General features: G+C 47.8%; 2 protein-coding genes across 6 annotated transcripts; one reads left to right on the top strand and one right to left on the bottom strand.

The window, feature by feature from the left end:
- Window positions 1–1,019: 1,019 nt before the first annotated feature.
- On the bottom strand, window positions 1,020–16,498 carry LOC6597390 (beta-1,4-mannosyltransferase egh). Of its 5 annotated transcripts, none has more exons than XM_026990604.1 (4): window positions 15,943–16,498; window positions 8,727–10,113; window positions 1,794–1,871; window positions 1,021–1,721 (listed from the first exon to the last, which is right to left on the bottom strand). In XM_026990604.1, the coding sequence occupies exons 2-4, from the start codon at window positions 9,447–9,449 to the stop codon at window positions 1,149–1,151; spliced, it is 1,374 nt and encodes a 457-aa protein (XP_026846405.1). In that variant the 5' UTR covers window positions 9,450–10,113; window positions 15,943–16,498; the 3' UTR covers window positions 1,021–1,148. The 5 variants fall into 5 exon arrangements, with proteins under 5 accessions (XP_002022484.2, XP_026846405.1, XP_026846407.1 ...); XM_026990606.1 differs by lacking the exon at window positions 15,943–16,498 and adding an exon at window positions 13,432–13,606; XM_026990607.1 differs by lacking the exon at window positions 15,943–16,498 and adding an exon at window positions 13,285–13,396.
- On the top strand, window positions 2,033–6,322 carry LOC113566183 (chromosome-associated kinesin KIF4-like). Its single transcript, XM_026990603.1, has 6 exons — window positions 2,033–2,095; window positions 2,163–2,842; window positions 2,913–3,064; window positions 3,123–5,323; window positions 5,390–5,955; window positions 6,056–6,322. The coding sequence occupies exons 2-6, from the start codon at window positions 2,163–2,165 to the stop codon at window positions 6,099–6,101; spliced, it is 3,645 nt and encodes a 1,214-aa protein (XP_026846404.1). The 5' UTR covers window positions 2,033–2,095; the 3' UTR covers window positions 6,102–6,322.
- Window positions 16,499–18,708: the final 2,210 nt, after the last annotated feature.

Raw genomic sequence — 18,708 nt, 5'->3', positions numbered from 1 at the left:
CCTTCGGTAGGTGCAGCTGATTCGGTCTTCCTTGCCGGTTGCTCGTGGGACTGCAACGTGGGATGGCCACTCATATTGTTTCTCCGCTTCGGCGAGCTCCTCGTCGGCTTGTCCAGCTTCCTTTTCGGCGCATCGTGTTGAGGGGAGCACTGCGTCTCCTGATCACGCCGCTCCACCCTCTCCTTCCTCTGAAACTTCGCGTCGAAGCTGTGAAGCGCGGACTTCTGCATCCTCACCACGTTCTGCGCCAACTCTTTCATCTCTTTGTTGAGATAACGGGCGTCCCTCAGCATCTTCGACAATTCCGTCGACTTTTCTACCAGCGAAGCCAGGATCGCCCGCAGATCTCCTTCGGCCTTTGGTCCTGTGCCGCTTTTGTCTGTGGAAGCACTGCTGAAGTCAAAGGGATTGACAGGGACTTCTGCTGGTGCAGACACAGTCAGTGCTGGCAGCACTCTAAGGGGCGCCTTAAGTGGAGTTCCGGTACCAAGGCTTAGCTGGGCCGGCTTCTCAACTGCCTGCTCCCTGGGCCAAATGCCTCGGGGCGTCTGCCACTGTGGTGGGGAACGCTGCAGGCTAGTTCTCCTCTCAAAGACCCGCTTTTCCTCCTCCTCCATTCTTCCTGTTTGTAATTGCCAAATACTCGATTTGAAATTTGAAATTTAAAATTTAAAATTTGGGGCCCGCGCGATTTTCCGGTTGGCGCTCAACTTTCAAACTGGTTGGCCGATCTGGCAACCCTATGGCTGTCCTACGCTGTCCGCAACTCCTTGCTGTAAGCACCTCTGCTCGATCAGCTGATCCGTGAATATAAATCGAGGCAAGTGAAGCGATTTGAGTGAAAGTTGTTTTTATTTTTCCTACCACCAACACGATGGATAGAGAAATGCGCCAAAACCAACGATCACCCCCCCCGGGCCTATCTGCTCGTCTGCGTTTGCCCCTGCAACCAACTGGGAAGTCTCCGCCGCCAGCCACCATGCGCAGTGAGTACGGGACGCTGAAACGTGTGTGTTTGTGTGTCTGTGTGTGTGAGTCTTAGGCCTAGAAATTACAAACAAATCAGAATTCAGATAGTGTGTATGTGTGCATGCATATATCCTGGCCATTGTGCGATATCTTTGTTTCATTTGGTTTGCCACGGCCCCTTAAACCGTCTCCAGCGCACGGACATCCTTCTGAACGACATAGAACTTGTGCTTCTTGCCCACCAATCCCCAAATGACGGCCACATTCTCGATAACGACATTGACGGGAATCGTACAGACGGCGCCTAGCACACAGGCCAGAAACCGAAACAGTCCGAAGCGGTACAGCGAAAAGGATTTGATCACCCCAAACACATACATATAGATGTTGATGGCCGCAATGAAGGCGCACACAAAGTCCACCAGATTGGGACAGGGTATCGGATAGAGGCCGGCAAAGATAATGTTCGATGTGGAGAGCGGCATGGTGACCCACGAGTAAACACTGATGCCCAGCAGCAGCTTGTGCCGAAAGGGTATCATCTTGGAGTGGACCACCAGCAGGATGCCCTGGAGCCAGCGCTTGCGTTGCTGCAGGAAATCAAGCAGCGTGAACGGCGACTTCTCGTACATTTCACCCTCAATGAAGTTGAACGTATAGCCCTGGCTGAAGGCGCGCATGGCAAAGAAACAGTCCTCGGCCACCGAGCCATCGATGCCGTTGTCAAAGGAGACGGATCGCTCGGCACCGACCTGGCGAACAAAAGAGATACAAGATGAATGTAATGGGCATGTGAATCTTCACTGACTTAGAGGCACACTCACCTGGGTGACCACATAGCTGCCCTTCCAGCTGAAGAGGGGCTTGTGGAAGAGCTTAAACTGCAGCCGTAACTTGCCCATGTCATCGGCCGGGAAAAATACAAGCGTCGCATACGCGACACAAAATTTGCACAATCACAGTCGGCTATACATATACTGTAGTTAATACTCGGGCTTTCGGTGTTTCGGTGTGTTTTTTTTTTGTGCTCCGACTATTAGTTTTTGTTTTATTATTTGTTTAGAGACTTGCAAATTTCTTTACCGAGATCCAATTTACAATACCTGTCGGGAATCCGGTCAACAAGGTAAGAAGTCCCCCCAAAATGGCGAAGGGTACGAGTACTAACTGCTCTGGTCTGCTCTCTGCCGCAGATGGCCAGCGAGGATACCAGCACAGTGGCAGTGGCATTGCGCGTGCGTCCCCTCGTCAAATCGGAGGTGGAAAGCGGCTGCCGCATTGCACTCGAGCGCTCGGCGAATGGTTCCCCCCAAGTGTCGATCAATCGCGGCGAGTGCTTCACATACAACCATGTCTTCGACAGCAACGACACCCAGAAAGATCTTTTTGAGGCATGTGTCCAGGGAAAGCTGAAGAAGCTCCTCGATGGCTATAATGTGACCATCATAGCGTACGGCCAGACTGGCTCTGGCAAAACATACACCATGGGCACGGCTTTCAACGGTGTCCTCGATAATGATGTTGGCGTCATTCCGCGGGCCGTCGACGATATATTCGGACACATTGCCGATCTGAACGAAGAATACAATTTCAAAGTGACTTGCTCTTTTGTTGAATTGTATCAAGAACAGTTTTATGATTTGTTTTCGTCGAACAAGCCCGAAAAAGCCGCCGTGGAATTACGAGAGATACAGAATCGGATTGTGTTGCCTGGCCTCACCGAATTAGATGTAAAATCCTCTCATGACGCTACCGATTATCTGATGCGCGGTTCCGCCGTTCGGGCAGTGGCAGCCACTGCTATGAACGAAGTATCATCCCGTTCGCATGCAATTTTTACACTTACCGTGGTTTCCAGCGAGCTGAAAGGCGGGTAAGTGTCCACAGAAAATCACAGAATCCTGTGGAATTACATTCTCGCATTCATCTCTTGTGATCTTTAGGATGGCGGTGACCACCTCCAAGTTTACCCTTGTGGATCTCGCTGGGTCTGAACGCTGCTCAAAGACACTGGCCACGGGGGATCGCTTCAGGGAGGGGGTCAACATCAACAAAGGCCTGCTGGCCCTCGGAAATGTGATAAGCGCATTGGGCTGTAGGTTTTGCCGCTTATCAAAAGCCAAACCCTTTCTCATTTTGTGTCCATTTTACAGCCGGACAAGTTTCTGGTTATATACCATACCGCCAGTCGAAGCTGACGCGCCTGCTCCAGGACTCGCTGGGCGGCAATTCCATCACATTGATGATTGCCTGCGTCAGTCCGGCTGACTACAATGTGTCTGAGACGCTGAGCACCCTTCGCTATGCAGATCGTGCGCTTCAGATCAAGAACAAGCCCGTGGTCAATATGGATCCGCATACGGTCGAGGTCAATAAGCTCAAGGACATCATACAGAAGCTGCGCGTGGAGCTGCTGGCCGCCGGCAAGATGAGCAGCTCCATTAATTGTGCTGTGTGTGCGGCCGGACTCGATCCGCTGCCAAGTGGCGCTGATGGTACATCAGCATCCTGTACGGCTGCTGCTGACCAACAGGGTCTAAAGGATTTGGTAAAGACGCTGCAGGAGAAGACCCGTAAGCTACAGCAGGAGCTGCACCAGGCTCTGATCGATCTCACAGAGAAGGAGATGCGGGCCCACATTGCAGAAGCAGCCCACGATAAGCTCAAGGCGTACGTTATCCAGTTAAAGAGCAAGCTGCAGGCACAGCTGGCAGAGGGTGCCGAGCCATCGGAACCAACCGATCAGATGCGAGAAATCAGTCAGCTGGTGGATCAGGTCGACGAGGAGCTGCAGCGCACCGAGGAAGAGCTGCAGACGCACGGCCACGAATCGATATCGAGCAACAGAACAAATGGCGATGGTGAGGGCGACGCCATGGGCGAGGAGGCCCACGAGCTGCTCAATTCCCAGTCGGAGGACTACACCAAAAAGCAGCTGGGTCTGGTCGGCGAACTGCGCACCATCAACCGCCAGCTGGACCTCAAGCAGGAGCTGCACGAGCGCATCTGTCGCAACTTCAGCAAGCTGGACGATGACGATGACGAGAAGGTGAAGCAATGCAACCAGAAGATCGACGAGCTGGAGTGCGAGCGGCGCGACCTGATCGACCAGCTGCGTACCATCAAGAGCAAGGATACCTCGGCCCGGATTGCCGAAGAGCGTCGCAAGCGGCTGAAGCTGCTGGAGCTACAGATCGCCGAACTGCAGCGGAAACTCATCACACAGGCCAATATGCTGAAGATGCGCGAAAAGGAGCGGGAGAAGATCAACAATTTGAGCGCCGAAATACGGGCCATGAAGGAGTCCAAGGTGAAGCTCATCCGTACGATGCGGGGCGAGTCAGAGAAGTTCCGCCAATGGCGAACAGTGCGCGAGAAGGAGCTCACCCAGCTGAAGAGCAAGGACCGTAAAATGCAGAGCGAAATGGTGCGTCAGCAGACCCTGCACACCAAGCAGCGGCAGGTGCTGAAGCGCAAATGTGAGGAGGCCCTGGCCGCCAATAAGCGGCTGAAGGACGCCCTCGATCGCCCGGCATCGGCACAGCGTCAGCGCCATGCCAAGGATCCCACGGGTGGTGCCAAGACAGACTCCTGGGTGGAACGCGAACTGGAGGTCATCCTCTCAGTGATCGATGCCGAGCACAGTCTCGAACAGCTCATGGAGGACCGGGCGATCATTAATAGCCACTACAATCAAGTGAAATCTGGTGGGGATCCCAAACAGCTGGCCATGATCGAGGAGGAGCTGGAGATGCGCAACGCCCAGATAGCTGATCTCCAACAGAAGGTCTGCTTCAGCGATTTGGACAGCCGCAGCAAGGCCCTCGCCGAGAGCGTCCAGAGCATCAACGAATCGCGTGCCGTTAGTAAGCAGCTGCTGAAGAGCCTCGTCCAGCAGCGGCGCCAGCAGGCGCACAACATTTTCGAGCAGCGTATCGCCATGGAAGAACAGCGCTGCCAGCTGCTGGAGACCCAGCAGCGGCACGAGGCTCTGGCCAAGCGGCTGCGCCAGGTCGAGGCCAACCACGAGGAACAAATGCTCGCCCAGCAGCGTGCCTACGAGGAGAAGGTGGCTGTCCTATTGCGCACGGCGGCCACGCAGCAGCCCGCAGGCGAATCGCACCAAGAGATTATCGAGGAGCTGTTGAGCAGCCGCGAAGCCCTTCAGCAACAGGTCGATCGTCTGAAGTCGAGCAAGGAAAAGACACACACAAAAGAAAAACAAGCTAAGGCGGCCCCATCCCGCGATAATCACAATGAGAGCGTTGAGTTCCTCTCTGAAAGCATTGATATTATGAGCGATGCCAGCGATGACGACCCCGAATGGATCCCCAGCACCAAACGACGTTCCAAGGTGAGTAGAGTACTTCAGTCTAGCACAACAGGGCAATGCCAAACGTAATTAATCACCTCACCGCAGATGTCTACGCAGTCGGTCAACGACAAAACCGAACGTGCCACCTCACAGGCCCAGGAGACATCAATGCCGACCGGCGAACAGCAGCAGGCCCTCGGCGCAAACAGTGACATCAATGGGTCGGTCAATTCCCAGCACTCCACCTCGGCCACGGAGCTCGGAGAGGGGGGTCGCCACTCGATATCGAAAAAGTGCAAGTGCCGCACCAAATGCAATACGAAACGCTGCGCCTGCTTCTCCTCCAGCAACGGCTGTGGCGACAACTGCGGCTGCAAGGGCTCTTGCATGAATCCACTGAACCGCAACGCGAAGCCGCAGCCAACAAATTCACCCAAGGCTGATATCCTCGACATCAAGGAGGAGCCGCTGGAGGAACAGAAGCAGCAGGATGATAAGATGGTGGGCGAGAACTCTACATTTGCCTCACCAGAGCCAGCATTCGGCTCTGAGTCTGCGCCCACTTCCAACGTCCTATCGCCTGCCAAGCGATCCATCGATCAGAATGCTGCTCCAGCACACCTAGGCAGAGCCACTTCCACCGAAGAATTCAGCGCCCCCAAGCTAGCCAGGTCAGAAGCAGACCCCTACTCCCCAATACGCCGACACAGCATCTGAAAAATGTTCAATTCTTAAATAAAACCAATTTCGACGCTTTTTCTCTTCTTTCAGAATGTCTGGACTGGCATTCTCCACGCCACGACGTAAATTCTTCTAGGTAGAAAGGAAAACACTGCCTGTCACTGTCATCCTTCAGATCCCGACACGACACAACGCGCGATCTACGTTGATGATTTTACAATCTCTACAGTCTAGACTTATTTTTGTTTTTACGTTTACATTTACGATTACTATACGATTAAGGGTTGGGTGTCACTGTTCTGCTACGTTCCAAATAATATTCGCAGACCAGAAAGTCGCGACCGAATCACGGCTAAACCGGGGACTCTTTTTTTCATCCATTGTACCTTCCTTGGAGGCCCATCAGCAATGGGTATCCCAGGCTTCCGTCATCAAGGGATCCATAGCTAGACAATTTCTTTTCTCTTTGATTTTTTCTGGATCACAGAGCTGCAGCCAGAGGGCACTCGACGTCGACGCTCCACAGATATTTCGGGATAACAGCGACCTCTAAAGCGGTCTCCTCCACCTCCGCCTTTTTGGAGAATGTTTTTTCACTTGCGGGGACAGGCATTACCCGCATCCGAGCCTTCATTCATAATAATAACGATAAAAACTCGCATATATTTCTACATTTTATTGTTTTTTTTTTTTGTATTTGGTTCTTTTCTTTTTTTATAACAGTTTCAATGTGTGTGTGTGTGTGTGTGTGTGTGTGTATGTGTGTGTGTCTGTGTGTTGGGGGGAGGGTGGATGGTGGGTGGTTTAACAGAAGGCCGACGAAAAGGGAGATGCATGTGTGTGTGTGCAAGGGGGGAAGTGCCTTTTGCATTTGAACGGAAATTCGAAATTCGACGGGCCATATATCACAGCGGTGATTGAAGCCTTCGCTTGTGACTCTCCGTTCGAGAGTCATTCACCGCTGTATCACTCGAACCATCCACCATCGTGGGGTTTCATGGGAAGGCTAGGGATGGGTAGGGATGGGTAGGGATCATGTGATAATGAATGGATGCGGGATGAAGGAATAAATACGAAAAGTGTACAACCGACTCTCCTCTCTCGGTCTGGGTTCGGAGGTTCCACGGGGCATTGTGGGCGTGTGGACTGAATGACATATAGTTCAAACAACTCACAACATATAATACACACACATGTACATATGTACGTGTATGTATATATGTAAGTACATAAGTCTAACATCCAATGCTTCGGATATTGTGCTCTGTTTCTTCAGTTTCTTCATTTCATCCATTTTCCATTTCCATTGGTTTTTGGTGTGTGAATCGGACATTTAACAGCTGTCTGCTCCAATTCTAGTTTTCTTCAATTTACAATACATTAATGTACACATTTTAAATAATAATAATGATAGTAATAATAATAATAATGCTACGTAATATAGTACATATGATATTTACTATATAGTATATATAAATATAGCGCTTTTCTTCACTACGGACTATCAAAAAAAAAAAAAAAAGAAAAGAAAAACAGAATCCAAAGAGTAAAGAACGTACGGAAATTACACTTAATGGAGGAGTGGGTTTTTGTTTTTTCTCGGTTTTCCTTTTTTTTTTTGGGGCTGGCTGTTGCTTGAGTGCGTGGTGCATATTATAGATCTTGCATGTAGGCAATGTATCCTTGCGTCCAACATTTTGTTCTTGTAGTGGTTCGTGCGCGCCACCTTTTTTTTTTGTAGATTTCGTGCGATGCGTATACGATGCGATGCGTTGGGATGAATGAGGAATGGTGTGATTGGATTTATAACGAAACAACAATCAATATATATATATATATATATATATATATATATGCATATACATAGGTTCGTGTGTGTGTGTGTGTGTGTGTGTGCTTGTGTGTCTGTGTGTCTGTGTGTGTGAGTCTTAGGCCTAGAAATTACAAACAAATCAGAATTCAGATAGTGTGTATGTGTGCATGCATATATCCTGGCCATTGTGCGATATCTTTGTTTCATTTGGTTTGCCACGGCCCCTTAAACCGTCTCCAGCGCACGGACATCCTTCTGAACGACATAGAACTTGTGCTTCTTGCCCACCAATCCCCAAATGACGGCCACATTCTCGATAACGACATTGACGGGAATCGTACAGACGGCGCCTAGCACACAGGCCAGAAACCGAAACAGTCCGAAGCGGTACAGCGAAAAGGATTTGATCACCCCAAACACATACATATAGATGTTGATGGCCGCAATGAAGGCGCACACAAAGTCCACCAGATTGGGACAGGGTATCGGATAGAGGCCGGCAAAGATAATGTTCGATGTGGAGAGCGGCATGGTGACCCACGAGTAAACACTGATGCCCAGCAGCAGCTTGTGCCGAAAGGGTATCATCTTGGAGTGGACCACCAGCAGGATGCCCTGGAGCCAGCGCTTGCGTTGCTGCAGGAAATCAAGCAGCGTGAACGGCGACTTCTCGTACATTTCACCCTCAATGAAGTTGAACGTATAGCCCTGGCTGAAGGCGCGCATGGCAAAGAAACAGTCCTCGGCCACCGAGCCATCGATGCCGTTGTCAAAGGAGACGGATCGCTCGGCACCGACCTGGCGAACAAAAGAGATACAAGATGAATGTAATGGGCATGTGAATCTTCACTGACTTAGAGGCACACTCACCTGGGTGACCACATAGCTGCCCTTCCAGCTGAAGAGGGGCTTGTGGAAGAGCTTAAACTGCAGCCGTAACTTGCCCATGTCATCGGACACCCGAAAGCTGTCCGCCAGCGTTGTCAGCCAATTGACAACATTCTCATTGGCATAGGTGATCAGGCCCTGGCCGAATGGATGCTTGCCATCCAGCACGAAGTTGATAATGCCGCGCACCGAGTTCTCTGTGAGCAGTGTCTCCTCATCGAGATGGACGATCCAATCGTTGTCGTTCAGCACATTCACCGAATCCTCCAGGCAGTGCTGCAGGGCCCGCGACTTGAAGAGGGCCCCCGTGCGTGTTTTATACTCCTTGGGCACCACAATCTCTCGGATCCGCCGATGCTGGGCCAAGTGTACGGCCTTGTCGGTGACCACCTCGATGAGGAAGTTCTCCAGGCCGGTGTCCAGACAGGTGTTCATGTTCCGCAGGACGTTCGTTTTGACCAGATCGGGAAAATCGCCGCGCGTCACCACACGGATGCAGATGAAGGGGGCCAGCAGGGGGCTGCCCTTGAGGACAACCTTCTCGGGGAAGGCATTGTAGAAGACCAGGCCGCAGAAATTGAACAGCACCTGGGGCAGCGTGAGGAGGGTCAGGAAGCGGAGTAAGTACAGCAAAACGGTGGCCACATCTCCATACGCGGACCACGGATCGACCAGCGTAAATGAGTTCTCGTCGATCTTGATGCCGCCCGAGAATACTTCGAAGGTTAATATCACAGTGAAGAGCAGTGTGCAGTGCAGCAGATGTTTTGTGGTGGAGTTCATTCTGAAGGGGAGTCTAGGTATTGCGGAGTATAGATTGTAGATGGGTAGATAAGTTGTAGATTGTATTGGATGTGTCTTGGGATCCTCTAGCTATCTCCTCTCGTTGGTTTCACTCGCCAGCAGGCTTCTCGCTCCTTTCGATGGACCTGTTGGAGGATGTGAAGTGGGCGGTGGCTCTTCTCTTTATTGCTTGTCAGCGTGTTTGTTCTGTTCTTTAAGTAAGTGTTTTGTGCTTCCTTCTCCTTTAAGTAGACTTGTGCTTGCACCGGACGGGGGTGTATCGTGGTACTTTTCTTTATTCCAGAGTCTCTCCCTCTCTCTTTCTCTCTGTCTCTCTATCTCTATCTTTATCTCTTTTTTTGTTCGTTCGTTCGTTCGATCGTTCGTTCGTTTGATGACGCCTGATGACTATATGCTTGATGAATCAGAGAATATATATTAGTAATTCCTTTGTTTTTATTTTTGTTTCTGTCTGCCTCCGAGCGGAAGTTAACCCAGGCCCTGCGATCGCGTTGCGTTGCGCGGCTTGTTGTTTGCTGATAAGTTCTGGAGTTGCAGGAGCTCGCTCTCGCTCTCGCTCTTTGTCGCTCAGTTCTCAGCTATCAACTAGTGGATCTAATGGATCCTCTCGTTCTCAGCGCCGATACGTGGCCAGACGACATTGCTGCAAATGGGAAAACAAACGGTAAATTAGCATCTCTCGCCATCTCTCTTGCACGCTTTTCTGTTTTTCTGTCGAACCTGCCGATAGTTGGGGGAAAGGGGTGGGGGGCAGTACGAATTAATTGGCGCCAGTATTTGGTAACCCTAATTTTTTTAACCTCTTGAATGACCCTGAACCACATCCGCCACCATAGCCATCACATCACCCCATCCCACCCCATCCCTTTCCATTCCATTCCATCCCATCTATTCCCTCACCAACAGAACAGGCTTTTTTTCTGTTGAGGGGTCCGAAGCTCTAGATAACCTTACAGATCCATTGGAAATGTTAGAGAATGACCGATTATGGTACAGCAACCACATACATGGCGTGTGCATGACTTGAGTTTCGCTGATTGGTGGTTTTTCTTCGATCGAAAGGGATTTAAAGGTTTAAAAGTATACATTTATTAGCATTAGTTGAACTTTTTTTCCATTATTGTTACGATTATTAGATTCAATTAGAACTGTGTCTCTACCCCCGCACCCACGAAAAGAATATATTAATCATTCGCGTCGCACCGCACCGCATCGCGTGCCTGACAATCCATGAACTTATTGATCATATAACCTATGCATATGTATGTGCTCGCCACTGTCCAACTGGCCAGCCAGAAAGCAGAGTTTATTCCAGTTTATATTCAAACAGATTCCATCGAGAGAAGGGGCCATCATTTGAACAATTCCGAGAGTTCAAGAGCCAACGATTCGATTATAATTGTTGAAATATTTCCATCGTGACAGCATGGGGCGGCAGGGTCTAGTGGGTTGGCCACTGTCGGTAGATAGCGTCTAATGATCTACACGTAACAGCACAATCTCCGCACTAATTGCATATACAAATGAGATACATATGTAGGCAGCACTTTTACCTCTAGGGGAACCCTATCTGAATCTCTTTGCGTACGATATGATTAGGAAATTCCGTAATGATATTTCAATGAACGTTTCTTAAAAGAACCCGAGACCCTTCAGACCCCGAGGATCCCCATTGTACGCAGATATTTATTGCTCTGATTATAGTTCCCTGTATATCCGGCTCTAAATAAAGCCAACATCAATACTATCCCTAAGGTTTCCAATAATTTCAACATTTTTCATTTAATCTAAGCCACTTTGCGCGATAGAGTCTCTGATAGTTACTTGCTACTCTATTCTATATCTCTAAATAAAATAATACTCTTATTTAAACCGATATTTTTGGTGCAAAGGTTGAAAATCACATTCGTCTGGGACAAAAAAAGAAACAGAAATCCGAGGTTGTAAAAATGTTCAAAAATTATGTATATATCAAATCGGTTCTAAGATGTTTTTTGTTGATCATTAAGCAACTTTCTGATAGGAAATATTCTTGTATAAATAGAGCTATCAAAGGCTATTGATGTGATATGTCAATTGGCTAAATGAATTAAGCTTCAATAAACTTCGAAAACAATATCGGTAGTGCATGTTTATCATTTTGATGCATGACGAGCTTTCTTTTCGGTTACACGTGTCGCGCGTCATACGGCAGCGCCCCTCGGTGGCGCTAATCTGTCTATCTAATTTATCGATACTCGTATGCATGGTATTTATACCCCTCAATCTATATAGTCGTACTTTTAGCAGTGTTTTTCCACCATTGGCTCTCCATCCATCATTCTCCCTCCGACATCGAGAAAATCCAGTTGCCAGACACTTGCCCCCGTGCAACGGATGGGCACAGCAACAACAATAATAATAACAATAACAAATAATGAGCATCATAATATTCAAAATATTCGCACAAAAAAAACCCAAATATTTAATCCACTTTTGATGAGTGATTCATTCCCATGACATGGCTCGATGCTCGCCCTAGGGGCAGACATTTGCACAGCCATCGGAATGTGGTGCCTTAGATTTGATTCCATGGGGAGGCATAAAGATTACAAGCACTCGTTTATCGATTTATCCACCCCTCTTGCTTCGTTCCTTTTGAATGGAAGAGTGGAATATTTTCGATGAAGGTATAGCCCTCGATATACAAACAACAGGGCTATATATTGCCACTCGTGAGCTGGCCCTCTTGATAAGCTAAATAATGCTTTTCATGAGGTGTACTTTCCATATAATACACTCTCGAACCGATACCGATAAGCGTTACTATCTGCAGAGACTAACCGAACCGAACCAAACCGAACCCTCTCTCTGCCTGCCTTTCTGGGCACTTCAACCATTGCAAAATCGCCTCCAATCCAAACCGACCCGATCCAATCCGATGCGATCCATCACATGCGTAGCAGTGCCATTGACTCGAGGGCCCCCGGCGACCCCCTTCGTGCCGGGGAATGGCGGGGATCGTGTGTACCCATGCTATCAGTTTTGCGTCTGAGTGATCCACGATCCGCGATCCGCGAACGAGATTGCAATGCCTCCGAATGATTCACACGGTTTGCGACAGTTCCGGACGGACGGACGACGGGAGTCAAGTCATGTCGAGTCGGAGAGAATTCTGAAGATAGCGTCGCCGCGTACTTTGGGATTGTGCTCTGAGTTGTTGGGGGCGTAATGAACTTGGATCGCTTGGGCGATAACCGGTCCCCCTCCCCCGGTCATCGTAGCACTCTCTCACTCGCTCGCTCGCTCTCTCTCTCTTACATAAACAACAAGTAAGGTGGGGGGGCGGTGGCTTGGCGTTGCAATCATTCAAACAATAATGCTGTGCTTTGTTGTTGTTGTTTTTTTCGCAACGAAAAATTAAAATGTGCAACGCTTCAGCGATTACACACAGGGCTCAAAAACAGCCGGGCACTGGCACTGCCACTGGCACTGGCACTGGCACTGGCACAGGCACTCATTGTCGATTCTTTCTAATTGCTGTTGAATATTGTTGTTTTTAGTGTGCTTCGCATGCTTGTATCTACATTCCCATACCCATTCGACACTTTGGAAGTTGACTCCAATTAAGTTTCAACTTGAGATTCAACCTGGTTCAGAATTCAGTGCATGGCGGAATCTAATCGGACTGCGAGCAGCCCAGCCCCTGACTCATATGCAAAGGCACTCCATTGAGCGCTACAAAGAAACAGTCCAACAGTCCAACAGTCAATCAGTCCAACAGTCAAACTTCTGCGGCTTTGGATTCCTCCTCTACAAAGCCCCTCCTCCGTACCTCCATAAGGTTTAATGGCATCAATTAGCACTCCAGGGAATGTCAAAGTCCATTAAAGGTTGCGGATCCCGCTCCAATGTATGCTTGGGGAACCCCAGATAGTGGCACATGTGCACTGGGGATCCAGCAGGTGTCATTATTACCCACCCGTTCGTTTCTATCCGTTCCTTTGCTCTGCTCTGCTCTGCTCGGCGATTTCTCTCGTCTCGTTTCGTTTCGAGTCGATTATTCGATGTTCGATGTTCGATTCTAGTATTGTTTTCCCTCTCGCGTGCTTCGAACTTCGAAGGCAGTCGCCGGTACACTGGACGACGACCTAGGCGCAGCACAAATCAGCAGTCAGGTACACCGCCGCCAGAGGTGTTCCCATAATGTTCGTGTACCTGTACCTGTTACCATGTGTGTGTGTGTGTGTGTGTGTAGTCATAATAATAAATTAAATACGTTATCAAAGCACAACCACACAATCAGAAGAGCAACGCAAGGCAGCAAGGCAGCAAGGCAGCAGCAGCAGCAGCAGCGCAGCGCAGCGCAGGGCAGTGCCGACCATTTCTAACGCGCCTCGATTACGTCGTCGCCGCTTGCCATTTCTCGACCCACACGCACGCAGCACACACTCAGGCCGGGCCTGCCTACAGCCGGAGTCAGCTCGATAGGACCGTGTCACAGCTACTTTTGCTTCGAATATCAATTCATAAAAGCGCACATTCGAAGACAATTTCCAGTATTTGTTTTTGTTTTGTGAGGTATTTTTTTTTTTTTTGTGATGTTTTAAGACTGACGGACACAAAGTACGGGCCGGGCTTTTAGCTTTCTCTTAACTTCCAATCGCTCGTCCGAAACCCACCACTTCGTCCGTAGTGCTCGGATACTTCGAGGATTGAAGGATCTTGGGTACAGCTGGGATTTCTGCGAATACTGTGGAGGCATGCAGGACTCTAGTGTTCGAGCAGTAAAGACAATTCTGTTTTGCTTAAATATACCGGTTTATTCCAATTGCTGAAAACATCTGATTTATAAATATTTTTAAACTGGGAAGAAAACAAAACCGGAAAAAATCAGCTGGATGTGGGCTTTTAATTGAACAGAATCAATCTGCTAATGGTATTCGTGCCATAATAGATTGGGTTTAGATTGGATTGCTTTTCTTGGGATTCACATATGTATGATGATCATGGGTTGTAGGATCTTCTAGACTTTATTCATAATTATTTATTTACAAAGAGAAAAGCGGGCAAGCGAACAATGAATGGTATTTATCCCATTTGTCGGTTAATGAAATCTCGAGAGATCGGGGTCTTACAATTGATACAATATGCCCGTATGGCCGCCACAGACCGCTACTATCGATTCGTACTCTACTGTAAGCATCTGCATACGTACAGTGCAGTACATAAATCGAAGGCAGCAATCGCATCGATCGCATCTCTTTTGCTTTGGCCCCACTGTCAGTGAATGGATTTATTTTTCCCGCGGTGACTAAGAATTTGAACGCACACGGGCCAGAAATTCCCTGTAATTCCCTAAAAATTTCGTCATCGTTGGGCGGGTAGGCGGGGGGGTGGGGGCGGTGTGATTAGAGAGCTGGACAGACACAACAGGTGGGGTGGTGATCTACATAAATACGTATGTACATGTGTATGTAGCGGGTTAGCGGGTTTTTTCTCTCATTTGTTATTGGGGAGGTTCTCCTCCTGTCACGCGGCCCAGAGGAAGAGGGCTGTGACTTGTCCGCAGCGGAGGAGAGGCCATCGCTTATCGCAGTGGGTTGAGCAAACACGGACAAACGCACACACAACACACTCTGACAAGGGACGCAGACACACAGACTGTGTATCTGTGCGTAGATAAGCCCCGGAACAGAGCATACAGTGTACACACAGTCTACGTACGTTGCTGCGGGTACATACTCGCACTCGTACTCGCACGAAAAGTACAATAGCTGGATAGGTGTGGATGGTGAGGAAGGGGGTGGATCTCTGTGCTTTGGGGGTCCCTGCAGATCGCTTCGCGCTAGTATATCCTACATATTCATCTATGAACAACTATTTCTATAGCAACAAAATATTTTTTGATGGATTATGATCTATTTTGGGTGGCAGATTTAAAGATTTTCTTGGCCTTTTCGATCTTAAAATGGAATGAAATGAATGAATCTGCATAACCTCCGCAAAAAAAGGGGTACCGGGTGCGAGGCTGAGGGGGAGGGCGAGTCCCCCAGACTGGAAATGCACTCCCCGTCCTTACATAAACATCGTGACTGTACTGATATGGTCTGTATGGACTGTACTATGGTCTGCGATGGCGGGATGCGAGGGGGGGGCGGGAGTGGCGGAAGTGGGTGACAATGACGGAAGGGTTTAACCACAACCTTGATTCAAGGACAATTTTCACTGCTTCGTTTGTTCCGTTGGGTTGTAAATAATAAATGACAGGAAAATGTCAGTCACGAGATTTTCAACTCACACGCACACACACGTACATATGTGTGGCCTTGGTATGCGCGGGAGAGAAGCAACAACAACAACAACAGACAACATACAACAAAAAGTGCTAATAGGACGACACAGGCGGAGAAGGGACGGGGACTAACTTGATTTGTTGTGGAGCCCCAACGTGTACTGGGGCGCGTCCACTGCTGATGGCTGATCCACTTACCATGCTTCTGCTAGCCGGGCGGGAGGGGGGTTGGTGGTTGGCGGCTGGCGGCTAAAGGAGCGGTCAATATTTGGTTCGTGTTATCGTTGTTGTTGTAGCGATAAGCACGCACCCTGGGACGGGACACACACACCCAAGGGCGGGAGCAGTTGGTCCCGTTTCCTCTCAGGGTGTGTCTTTTTTGCCGCAAAAATTATACACACGCACCAACAGCGGCGGCAGCGACAACGACTCGTGTAAACAATTAAAGATGTATCGATGACGCGCTCAAGACGTTGCTGACTGCTTCTCTATCTCTCTCTTGTTACCACTCTGTGGCGGTGGTGCTGCTTCTGCTACCGTTTTGGCGCCTGCCTGCTCTTCTTCCGCTGCAACGCTCTCTCTCTCTCTCTCTCTCTCTTTTGCTCTTGTTGCTAGCGGTGCCGATTTGTTTGGTTTATTTTCGAATTAGAAATCTTTTCAATGCTGGTCTTTTTCCTTTTGTTTTAGCAACAACAACAGCCAAATCATAAATAATTTGCGATTTTTATATGGAATATATATTTTTATTTTTGTGTGCCTTGCTAATTGATTTTTTTCTTTGCGTTTTTTTGTTGTTTCTTTCGCGTCTTTCTTTTCTCGCACCACACACACCACCCCGGTTACCGCCCGAGTCGGATGATGTTCATGCGATTTTTTGCGCTGCCCGTCCGTCACAAGAAAAAAAACGAAATTGAACTAATGTTTATGGGGGAGAGGAGGGAACAACAAATGGCTGGGTAGCCTCAGGATCGATTTTCCAACTGCACGAGGAGCAGTACGCCTAGACGCCTTTCTTGGTGACTTTTTCCGCCTCTCTGGCGTTGGTACGGTACGTGTTGGAACAGCGGCGGCGTCGGCGGCGGCACGAACTATTGTTAATTTAATTGTATTTCCTACGCGGTGTAGGTGTCTGTCTAGCGGCTGGAGTTTACTTATCGGACCTAGCATTTGCGTAATTCGTTGTTGGCGCGCACATTTTGGCAAATGAGTTCTGACATTTTTGTTTTTTTTACATTTTGTTCGTATGTGTATGTGGAGTCCACATTTGCTACACCATTGCTACATAATGGAAGGAAAAAGAAGGTATGTACAAGAGGCGAAACGGCCCAGAAAATGCAACGCATGCAAGGTGAAATCCACCCCATTTGCCCGATATACCTTGCCGATTTTGTCTCCAAGGTATGTTGTCTTCACAAACGAGGTGAGGCTAGTACGAAGTTAGCAACTTGTCTTGGCTGTTTTTGCTTGTTGTCCATACCCCTTTCTATATCCTATTCAAAATTTCAACTCATGTTTCCGTTGCATTATGAGCGTCTGACCAGCAGAAATATACCGTCTCATGCTAAAAATATACCGATGACAAAAACGAACTTAGCCCACTTAAGCCCCCTCAACGACTTGAGGTATATGGCGGAGTATAATATTGCTGTAAGTTCTTCTCGTAGATCCATCCTATACTTCCTCTTTGTTTAGAAAAAACCACGATATCATCAGTTCACCAAAGTCCGATCAAAGTACTGTAATTAAAGTACATAATTATGTTAAAGTATGGACCCCCAACGCTATATTTACGGTAAATCGGTATATAATGGTATATTTGATCAATTTCAGCTATTACATTTAATTTTTAAAGGTAAAGGTCCATACGTTTTTTTTTGTTAATTTTCTATCTATATACCTTATATACTATACCGATATACTGAAAATATACCTTTAATTAAATTTCGACGTCAAAATATACCAAACAGTATACATGTAATTTACTGTAAATGGTCACATTGGAGGGTGGACCGTCGATGGTCCGCAACGATATGCGGCAGTGGAACTATCGATTGGAGCTCAATGCGTGGGTGGCGTTAACGTTGGCGGGAGATTTGTAATTTATGCTGGCTGTGCGGGGACGAAGATTTTGTAACAATCGTAATGGCAGCCTTAATAGAAGGCAATATTTGATCTATTTTCATTATTCGTTCCGCTGCATTGGTTATGGATGGAAGCAAAAATCTTGGTTATTCTGCAGAAAAACGAACCCTTATCCTTTCTCCAAAAATAAAAACACATTCTCATCCCCGGTCTCAAAGAAGTAGTTTTATTTCACATTGAAGATCTCAATTTGGTTTTTGTTTCTTTTGCTTTCTTTGTTTGTCTTACTCGTATGCTTACTTGAAATTCTCATCATATTCTCCATCATTTCAGTTTCTTCAATATCGCTTCACGCTTCTCACATAATTCACTAATCTCTTACAAAAACTTAAGTAATGTTTATTTCTTGCACAAAAACCAGCAGAATTAGAAGTAGAATAAATAACATAGAGAGAGCACGTTTCTCGATACGAAATAAATATGGTTACAAACTAAGTTTAAACTAGTTGTAATTTTATATATATATTTTTTTGTGGAATATATTCTATTATACTTTCTGTTTTGTTTAAGAAATGGCAGCTACAAGATTTGAGTTCCGAGAGAGTCTACCCATGGATCAAGTAAAATTTTCTTGCAAAACCAAAAAAATAAAAGTATAAGTATAAGGCTTTTGGTTAAACGAAAAGGGTAAGGTATTAGTCTGCCAATGGATTGGGTTTAAAGAAGTCAAAACCAAGAGATTAAAATTCTAGTCTTCAAACATGCTCTGCTCGCTCTTTCTCTCTCTTCATTTTGTTATAATCAGCGCCTTCACAGCGCCCACTACAGTGATGCTGTCCTGTCTCGCTTACTCTCGCCGTCCAGTACCGTCCGTCTGTCTAT

Source organism: Drosophila persimilis, unplaced genomic scaffold (assembly GCF_003286085.1).
Source record: "Drosophila persimilis strain 14011-0111.01,24,50 unplaced genomic scaffold, DperRS2 tig00000606-arrow-arrow-pilon, whole genome shotgun sequence".
In the NCBI taxonomy this organism is placed as follows: Eukaryota; Metazoa; Arthropoda; class Insecta; order Diptera; family Drosophilidae; genus Drosophila; species Drosophila persimilis.
Note: the sequence above shows the minus strand (reverse complement) of the source record. Positions and strands in the feature narration are given on the sequence as shown.

Excerpts from the sequence above, each read along its gene's own strand:
- LOC113566183 (XM_026990603.1), top strand. The coding sequence starts at position 2,163 with ATGGCCAGCGAGGATACCAGCACAGTGGCAGTGGCATTGCGCGTGCGT. Across the intron at positions 2,843-2,912 it reads TCCAGCGAGCTGAAAGGCGG|GATGGCGGTGACCACCTCCA; the intron begins GTAAGTGTCCAC and ends TGTGATCTTTAG. Across the intron at positions 5,324-5,389 it reads GCACCAAACGACGTTCCAAG|ATGTCTACGCAGTCGGTCAA; the intron begins GTGAGTAGAGTA and ends ACCTCACCGCAG.
- LOC6597390 (XM_026990604.1), bottom strand. The coding sequence starts at position 9,449 with ATGAACTCCACCACAAAACATCTGCTGCACTGCACACTGCTCTTCACT. Across the intron at positions 1,872-8,726 it reads GCTTTCGGGTGTCCGATGAC|ATGGGCAAGTTACGGCTGCA; the intron begins ATGGGCAAGTTA and ends CCGGCCGATGAC. Across the intron at positions 1,722-1,793 it reads GCAGCTATGTGGTCACCCAG|GTCGGTGCCGAGCGATCCGT; the intron begins GTGAGTGTGCCT and ends TTTGTTCGCCAG.